A 9896-nucleotide genomic window follows, 5' to 3' on the forward strand; every position below is an offset into this window, starting at 1 on the left:
CACCAAAACTACACTGTGCAGCGGAACACCAACTGTAATATTATAATTCACTCCTTCCCATGTGTGCACGCAGGCAGCTGCCCAGCAGATCCCCATCTCCCTTCACACCTCTCTGCAGGCCCAGGCCCAGCTTGGTCTCCGGGGGGGCCTGCCCGTCTCACAGTCCCAGGAGATGTTCAACTCCATTCCCTCCTTCAGGTCCCAGGTATACATGCACCCCAATCTGTCCCAGCCCAGCCCCATGGTGCTGTCAGGTGGTGGCCCCCTCAAGGGGCCCTACTCGGCCTTCCCGGGCATGCAGCCGTCGGATATGGTCAAGCCCCAGTCTGGCTCCCACTACCAGCCAATGAATGGCAGCCAGGCCATGGTCTATGACGGCCAGATGAACCAGGGCCCTGGCATGGGCTCTTCCCAGCTCATGGACTCCCAGCTCATCCAGGTAAGGGGAGCCACTCTGTGGCACACTTGTGTTAGTTTGAAGGAAAACCGTTAGTTTGGCTTTTAATGGAAACATACTCTCATAATTCAATGTTTCAAAGTCTGATGCATTGATCACCCCTTTCTCTCTCCAGGTGACCATGCCCTTGCCGGGCTCTCAGCTGCGTTATGGCTCTGCCCAGCAGCACCTCATCCTGCCCCAGTCCATCCAGCTCCAGCAGGGCCAGAACCTCTCCGTGGGAGCTGCCCGCAGAATGCTCCCCCCTGGCTCCCAGCCCCCAGTCATGACCGGCAGCAGAGAGGTGAGAGCCAGAGACCCACCAAGTGTCCCTTCCAACAATGATACAGCCCAACTACCTTGATTGGTCAATGTTAGCTTTAGGTTGGATTTGGAAACATTTCATGTATAAACAGAAAAAATGCACATTGAATTAAGTGAAACCCATCCCTTTGACATAGAGGGGAAAGTTCACCTAAATCACAATTACTTGAATGTTTTCGCAGAATTTCCCAATCTCTACTGGTCCATATACTACTTACAAGGTAAGGAAAAACGTATGCGTGAATTTGTCATTTGGGTGAACTATGACGTTAATGCCACAACATTTAATAGATGGAATTGAGAAGTTCTTACATGGATGTTTGTTTGTTTATCCTCTAGACCTCCCAGATGGAAATGAAAGGTTTCCAGTTCTCTGACAAGCCCAATCACTCCCAGGGCATGCCCGGAGGATACAACAGGTGAGCTGGAACAGCTAAATGTCACCCGGAAAGCTGTTAGACTGCAACACGGCTACTCTTTAGTTTGTATCTTTATAAACACGTGTTCATGTTATTGTAACATGGCAAAGGATTCTACATGGTTCGATTCCAGTAACATTTTTCCAGAAACGGACATAATATCCGCCTATGCTTTTTGTTTTCTTCTAGTTAGTTCAAAAGTTAATTTAAGAAACATTTAGTGATCATATAATGGCATTCAAGTGACTTTTAAATGGATGTTATTGAAAGGTAATGGTAAATCTATCTCTGTCCCTCTCTCCCCTCAGACCAGGGTCTGCCAGCCCCAGTGGGAAGCCGTCTGGCCCCGTGCCTGGACATTACACCCAGCAGGTATGACCCAACACATAGTCATACACACATTAGGTACATGCACACACAATGGTCGCACTAGTTATTGCTCACACTCTACAATCAATCAAGGTCCTCCAGAGCACTTCACACACTTTCATATGAACAAACACAATTTTACAGGCACTGCACACTGCTCTGACACTAGCAGGCATGACACACACACACACACACAAACGGTCATGACTCAAACAATCCCAGCTGCTTATACACACACACTCATATAGCCTCCCCCTCCCATTTCATTGGAAACAGAAGACGACCTCCATGCAGGCTGTTCAGCAACGAGGCTGGGCCTGCAGTGGCCCTGGCCTGACCTGTAGTTGCTGCTACAGAGACCCGGCCACCGGCTGGTTTGAGGCCCCGCTGTGCCCCCTCCACGGCAAGGTTATAGAAACCTCACACTCAATCATTCTGCTTGTTTAAATCACTGATGTTGTTGCACCATTTTAAATGACTGATCAGTGTTGTCATGCAGCTACCTTGAACTGCTCTCACACAATGGTAAAACGGCCACTCAAGACCTTGGTGTACTTTTGAGTCATGAGCATAAAGCAATATTATTAAATATAATTTTGGTATTCTTTCTGTGGAAAATATTTGCGGCATTTCACAAGTCTCCACTACCCCCAAGGTTTGCCTAAAGAAAGATAACCATGCAGATATACTGAGCCATGTTGCCATGCTAACAGTGTGTGTATTTCCCTGCCTGCCGCCTCCACCCTATAGGTCCCTCCTCAGGGCAGCATGGTTATGCACATGCGTCCCCCCACCACCGGCCCCTTCCCCACCCCCATCCAGAGACCTGTCATGCAGGTCAACAAGACCGTCATCATCCGCTCCCCCCCTTATCCCAACCCTGGGCGCGAGCCCCCCCACTCCACCCCCCCCTTGGCCCCCGAGCCCTCCGTCAAGGGGCCGGAGGATGGCATGAAGGTGAGCCATCCACTGTAAATACAGGTAATTTGATTTGAATCCATTTGTTTTTTGTTTTTCTCCAATCCAATGTGCAAATGTATGTAATAAGAGCCATATGTGGAGAGTTTGGTCCTTGCTGTTTATGTCAGATTGTAGGTTTCTGTGGATTATTACTTAAACATAATTTGATTGGTTAAAAGGGTGTCATGTGACTTCAATCGCTACTGGCAGCACCTCAACTCTCCTCCATGTTCATTGCCAAGTGACTAGTAGTTTTCCAAGTTAGCCTGAACTCTCTTTATAGAAGGCTTTGAATGAACTCTGGATGTACTGCTATGAACTATTGTAGTTATTAATGACCATATTATATTGAGTCATAACCAGTAATGTGGTGCCTGAAGTATGATTTATCTCATTACAAGATTAATTTGTCATTGAGCTTACCTAGGGAACTGCATTTGACTGAATGGTGCTCATAGACATAGAAAGCCTAATCATGTAGGCACATGCTTACTGGTACATAATAGCATTTACTGGCATATGCGTTGTTTGGTTTTCTGGATTTATAGTCGTCAGAAGACATCAAAATATATATGTTTCAGTGCGTAATACTTGTTGCTAACAATGCCTGATGCTTGATAATAGCTTTTTTTTTTTATGGTGTCCAATTTTTGCTATTAGACTGTTTTTAAAACAATGTTTTAACTATTTCCCTTGATATGGCCTAAAAATCATATCAAATAAAAGGCAAACTTATGGGCGATTCATGATATGTATCTTTTTTCTTTTTCCTCTAAGCTTTGTTGTACAACTAAAGGTCAATACACTTCATTTCAAATAGTGTAATGATTTCAGGGCTTGTAAAAGTATACCTAGGCTAAATATAAACAGTCCACAACCATAAGACCCACGACTAATTACATTATTTTATAAAAATAGTTTAACCTGCCTTTTTGCAATAATCACATCTGGCTGTCAAGACAGTCTATGAAAATGCAATTTTTGTTAGAAATTTTAACAGAACCGTGCACTTCCACTAACACTAATAATGACCAACTTCTTGTAGCAGGTGATTGCATTATAGAAAATCAACCCACGTGTTCGTGAGAAGTCAGCTAATCTTTATATTTGAAGTCTAGCAAACTTGGATATATTTGCTAGGTATCAAGGTAGAACAGTTGAACTGTTATGAACACAGCCTTCTGTCCGTTTCCACCTGTTTGAACAGCATGCTAGCCTGTCCACTTTGTTTAGATGTTGAAATCAAGTGGTCTACCTGGATACGGTGCTTATTTCTCAGAATGAGAACGAGTTGACAATTCCTTGTATAAATGCCTCTTTATGCACATTGCAAATGTATAAAACACAGACTAGACTGCTAGCACAACACTCTGGCTAAAATGCTGCTAGCGGTATATAGTACTGTAAGGCCGTGCATGACAAACTGAGCATTTCATTTTCCAGAATGAATGTTAATTGATACTCCCGTTTTAGTAGGGTCTGCTCTGCGCTCAATTTTGAGAATTCAGACATAAACATTTTACATTTTCCAGTCAAATGTCTGTTTCGGTGTCCATATGACTGATTCTGTTGGACCAAACCTCAAATGCAAATAGAGTTGAAACTGTCAGAGGGAGAAGTGGTCTTTCATCCTTGTTGAGTGGCAGGGGACGGGACTGTGTGTGTGTGTGTGTGATAACTGGGAAAGGTACATACCACAGAAGGAGTGATGTAGACCACACCAAAAAGACACGAGAACAAACTCGTCAAAACTAAATAATAAAAAACGTAATACTTGTGGTACTGGCCTTTGGTGAACATTCATTTGAATGAATTTGATATCGCCACTGCCCTACTTGTAACAGTGTTTTGTTGCCCATTTGAAAACAATATGAAATGTTAACCTTGAATTTCTTGTGTGTGTTCGAGTAAAGCCCTGTGGGATAGGCGCCAGCTGGTGGGTGAGGGGAAGGCACTGCCGGGGGGCCTGATGACCAGCAACCTCCAGGAGCCCCTTCCGGCTGGCAGGGCAAACCAGCACCATGCACCAGTCATCAAAGTGGAAGAGGGCAAGGCATAGCAACGGACCTTAAACCTCCTTTTAACCTTCACAAAACCTGCTTCTGGAAGACGCAAACCCCTGCCTCCTCCCTCGGCCCACCTCTCAGCCTTTTCTCACAAAACCCCAGGTCGGCGCCAGACTGAAGGGCAGACATACTGTATCAACTCCCAGAACCTGACACCAACTTTCAGAACCGGACATTATTATTATTATTAAACACCACATATAGAGATATATAAATATATATAAATATATACATAGACAATAGTTTTGGACACTCTTCTAAGCAGACTCTTCAAGGTCCTCTTTATTTATTAATGTTAATGTCCATTTGGAGAGAAGGATAATGGTAACAAAAAAGAGAATAGAAATTCACGTTTTCTGTGTTGCTCGCCATCAGAGTCCGAAAAAGGAAACGGCCAGCTCCTGCAGATAGTTCACTGTCGTAATTCACCCCTTTTTTGCCAAACTGTACTTACCTTTTTGGTCTGTAGCCTTGTAGATGAGGCAGACACTTGACATGTCACCACAAGAAAGCAAATCTTTAAGTGTTTAAAAAAATGAATTGCAGAGCGGCACCTTTTTCTCCCCCTCCCAACTCTTTGTCATTTTTCGCTGATAACTGTGGAGTTTTAATATTATTTTTTTTAGTCGTCATCTCCTATTTGCTCTATTCAAGGACTCCTTTTATTCAATAAAAATCCTTCAATCCCAGGTTTGAGGACATTGTGTGTAGACGTGGAAAGGCGTGACCTGGGGTGTGTCACCCTCCCAGGGTACTTCACACAGCTCGTGAACTGTGACAAAACTGCTTAGATTGTTAGAAAATGTTTCCGTTTATTTTTAAAAGGCAGTTTTTTTTTAATTTTATGTGACTCGCCTTTATGTATTTCCTATTTTAGAGAAATCATGTTGCCTCATTTGAAGCTTCCCTGGCTTTGATGCAGTGTGTGCATGTGATGTGCTGAACATGGGTTAACTGCAGGGCCTGATCCAGGATTCCGTCACAACATTTCAAAAGGCTCTGAAGTCAGTGGACATGTGCCGCTGCAGTGTGTGTGTGTGGTTTTGATCAACCAAGCTGGCAAAAAATGTGGAGTTATTCTTTAGTATTGGGGAGTGAGGGTGGGCTTCATTGACTTACTGTACAATCCCAATAGCTGATTCAAATTCTTTCTATCGCTATCCATTTGGTTGTAATGAGTTGAAATCTGAATCACATCTGATACATGTCAAGTGATTTTATATCCCTCTCCTGGAGTATTTTTGCTTTTTCTCCTAGAGCTATTATAAACACTTCTCTGTATTGTGTTTTTTTTAGTTAACACAACTCGATGGAAAGATGGAGGTTAGTGAAGAAATTAGTAGGCATACCTCCCTAGTGAACGTTCAGCACCATGTAAAGTCTCCGGGTAATAAAAGCAACCTAACTAGAACTCTCAATCAGGGTCCAAATATCTATTTCTATGTTACAATTTGATGATAATGGAGGAGGATTAGATGCTTGATGAATTAATGTACTATCTTCGTGTAACATTTTTTTTGTGAACGTTGCAGTTGCTTTGGGCTCTCAGAAGGAATATTAAAGCATTTATTTTTTGTTTGAAAAATGTGATCTGTTTGCATTTTTTTTTTTGTCACATTTTGAAAGTCATTTACTATTCCAATGTCATAAAGGTTTAGAAATGTTACTGCTTATTATAATGCTCCATGACACTACAAAATGTTCACTCATCTTTGTCACTGATGTCTGTACATTATGCATACCTGTTCATTATATTCCGAGTTGTGGTCAGTCGGGGAGGGTGGGAGTCAAACATGTTTGATTTATATATTGTATCACTAATAAAATGATAAATGTTTAAAAGGTCACTTATGTTCTCACAGGGTGGACTGCTTTAACTTGTGGATTGGCTTATTGGACGTTGTGATGGCTTTTTGCAGTGACAGGACCCTGTCAGTTTTTGGACAGGGAAAAGGTGGACACTGAAACCTCATACACACCTGAGAAACTGCATTTGGTTTCCGTGCTCGACTTCTATCACTGTACCGAAACCAAGATATCGCCAAGACGCTTATTTTTATTTTATTTTTACTTTTAAGAGTCATATTTGATTTGTCAGAGGACCAGTGCACTCTGGCACAGATCCAACAGTATCCTTCCTGATATGTGATCATATTCGCCTTTTCCTTGTTAAGAGCTTGAGAGAGAAATAAAGCCGTTGTGCTTTTTCAAACCCGTTGTCCTTTTTGAATGTGTTTTGTGTTCAAGGCTGTCAGTTGGATAAAGGTATTAGAATATTTTTTACTAATAAAATGTATCAAACCTGTGCGGCTGCAACAGCAATACAAACGGGTTATCGTGCCTATCGTATCAAATAACCGACGTGGTGGTTTTTACCTGCGGAAAAATAAGCCAAGTGAATGTCATGACGTCATAAGTGTCGAATTCCACGAATTTTTGTCAAGACAAAGGGGGCTTTCTACACTGCAGAGAATTGTTCAGCACTTGCACTAAACAGGACATATCAGGACATCTTGACGGAATAAATCAAGTAGAAGGTAAACATTTGAACTCAAACTTTGTGCACGTCAAGTTGTAGATACATAAGGTGGTCTAGAAAGTTGTCAACTGATGACGGTAAGTTACGTTTGAAAACTTTTGTCGTGCAACGCACCTCTCAAAGTGAGCTATCTCGGTCACTTTACGTTGCTTGTACAAAGTGTACTGATGAACTGCATTTTAAATGGGGTAAATATATTTACATTTTATGGGGAATAAAGTTGAATGTCACGAATGTGTCTAACACTCGCGAATTTCGAACACTTTTGGACGTGGCAGTCGGCCCTGTATCGTCCAGGGAGAATGTACCCCAAACGGCCGGCAGATGGCGATATTGAGTCATTTAATTTTACAGTCCAAAGAGCACGCATGCATGCAGCCGGATATATACACACTTTTCCCCGTGGACGAGTTCGTACATTAAACATTCAAGCTGCAAAGGCGTCGATTTCCTCCTTAACTAGATGTAACGGCGAGAAGGCGGGGAAAATATGCATACTTTCTTTATGAAACACAATTTTCCACCACCACGCTAGAGTGGCTAATGCTCATTTCTAATGTTAACGCCCAGCGTTCAACCAGGGCAAAGATATGGATATAATGATTAGATACTTACTTGTATTGTCTCCATCCTAACAATGGATTTGAAATGGTGGGCTGTCCAGCTCCCGTCTTGTCTTTGGATTTGTAGATAAGTCTCATTATTTTAATACTTTTTAAATATTCGATGAGGGGTTGCGTTAATCGCCTGTATTCAATGGAGAGTTAGATGCTATGCTAGCCTAATACATATACATAGACTGTCTCGAATTTCAACAGGGACAACTGCGATATAAAGTGTTTTTTCTCAGTCAGGTGCATCACACATATCACTCATAAAAACCTACGCATTACAAAACGTGTATTAAATAAGCATCACAAATCAAAATAGCAGTTTGTGTTCATCTTGACTCAGTTCGACACTGTCTCATTGCCCCCATACAAAAACCTTGTCAATTGCTTTATAGGCTGACTGCACCGATGCGAGCATTGCAAAATAAATTTAGAAATCTATGTTATTCAATTATTGCACCCACACTGCTCGCACACGCCAACGAGTGTCTAGCGCTAAGGGCAAAAATAGAACTCCTTTCTATTTCTGAGGCAAGTCCTGCCTCTCCCATCTCGTCATTGGTTTGTAGAAGCAGGTACGTGCCATCTCCTCAGGGTGATTGAAAGACAATGTTTTGCCGGTTGTTGTGGTAATACTATGAAAGTGTGCCAATCACCACATAAGTTCAAAGATGAAAAAGCCGGGAAGGAGGAGAGATGACTAGAAACGATTCGGTTGGCCGTTTTATGTGTGGATTTAGAGGACCTTGTGCATTTCAGGTAATATAACAACTCAATGTTAATATCCCAGGGCAATTAGCTAGCAACAGCAAGGTAGCTAAATAGGACAAATTAGCTAGCAAGTGGAAGCTAACTAGCTAAATTGCCATACATGTTTAATGCTTTTCAACCTGTCTCCAAATTAATGTAATTGGTTCAGAGTTTGTTTTGATATTTTAACCTACACGTCGTGATCGCATTTGGTGTAGGGGGACAAAATAAATGTATCCACGATAGCGCACAATGGCGCACTCGTGCAGCTGGTTTGGGTTCCGTGTAATAGTTAAGGATGTGTTCGCTTCGCCTCCCTCTCTCTGGCCTGGGCTCCATGCATTCCCTTTGGATGGTAAAATGAAACGATTCAATATCGGCATCTGCTGGCTGTGAGCTAGGGAAATGGTTTGGCTAGGGAGAATCAAGTCGAGTGTCTTCACAAGGAACCAAACGGGGGGACTAACTTGAACTTCCAATAATAAATGCTCATTTCCATTGCGAACATTTTTCCTATGTTGGAGTAATGATTACACACCGGGCAAGCATTCCTGTGCCATAAAGGTCCAGACATCTTGGCAGATATGGTGCCCTACTCTTGAGAAGCCGGAGCAGGGCTAGAACCAACTACCTTGCTGTCACAGGACAAAATGCAATAATTCCTTTGCTATAAAGGTTCAGTGGCCTCATTTATAACCGCTGCATACATTTCACACTAAATATCTGCATACGCCATTTCTGAAAAGACTCCGCACGTACAAAAATATTGAGATTTATATACTTGGCACACGCCATACACACCCATGTTTCCCGTTATAAATCAGACCGACCCGTCCTGAAACTGTGCATGTGTGAACAAGCAATAAAACTCAGCCTGAAAACACCCATCATTCACCTTTTATTGTGATGTATGTATGTGACCAATAAAAGGTTGTTTAATAACACCCTTATTTGCTTTATACTTTGGAAGTATTGGAATAAGGACGTTTCTAAAGGAAATGGCAAACTTGATCAAATGTCTCAGGAGTTGTTGGCAGTACGTTTTAATCTTTTACAGTGACATTGGCTGTATCTGACAGTTTCTGAAAGAAATCGTTTGAATTAAATAATTTGTGGATCGTTTGAATTAAATTATTTCAATTAAATCATGTTTTTATGTTGGCCACTGGGCACAGACGTCAATTCAACACATATTTCACGTTGCTTCAACATAATTTAATTGAAGTGACGTGTAAACAACGTTGATTTATTATCTAAATGTTGAAAGTGTGTGGACAAGGAAGAGAAACAAAAAGGTGCAGTTTGAGGCCATGTGGAGGAGAGTGATGCGGGCGCCGGAGATGGGGTTGTGAGCAGGTGGGTCTGGGAAGTTGTGATGTCGTTGATGTTTGTGTGTATGTGTGTTTTTTTTTATTTTTTGAA

The 9896-nt window shown here is 42.1% G+C and overlaps 1 protein-coding gene across 7 annotated transcripts in view; it reads left to right on the top strand.

Moving 5' to 3' along the window:
- The window catches only part of LOC110509829 (protein PRRC2B), a 47615-nt gene extending 40824 nt beyond the window's left edge, over positions 1-6791 (top strand). For 5 of the 7 annotated variants that reach the window (XM_036968331.1, XM_036968335.1, XM_036968333.1 and 2 more), the window contains exons 23-30: positions 74-439; positions 573-740; positions 943-981; positions 1100-1179; positions 1488-1551; positions 1825-1956; positions 2299-2505; positions 4422-6791. In XM_036968331.1, coding sequence (XP_036824226.1) covers positions 74-439; positions 573-740; positions 943-981; positions 1100-1179; positions 1488-1551; positions 1825-1956; positions 2299-2505; positions 4422-4478 — 1113 coding nt within the window. In that variant the 3' untranslated portion in view covers positions 4479-6791. Of the gene's footprint in view, positions 1-73; positions 440-572; positions 741-942; positions 982-1099; positions 1180-1487; positions 1552-1824; positions 1957-2298; positions 2530-4421 lie in introns of all 7 variants that reach the window. The other 2 variants (XM_021590959.2, XM_036968336.1) reach the window with 2 other exon arrangements.
- Positions 6792-9896: the final 3105 nt, after the last annotated feature.

Source organism: Oncorhynchus mykiss, chromosome Y, assembly GCF_013265735.2.
Source record: "Oncorhynchus mykiss isolate Arlee chromosome Y, USDA_OmykA_1.1, whole genome shotgun sequence".
Taxonomy (NCBI): Eukaryota; Metazoa; Chordata; class Actinopteri; order Salmoniformes; family Salmonidae; genus Oncorhynchus; species Oncorhynchus mykiss.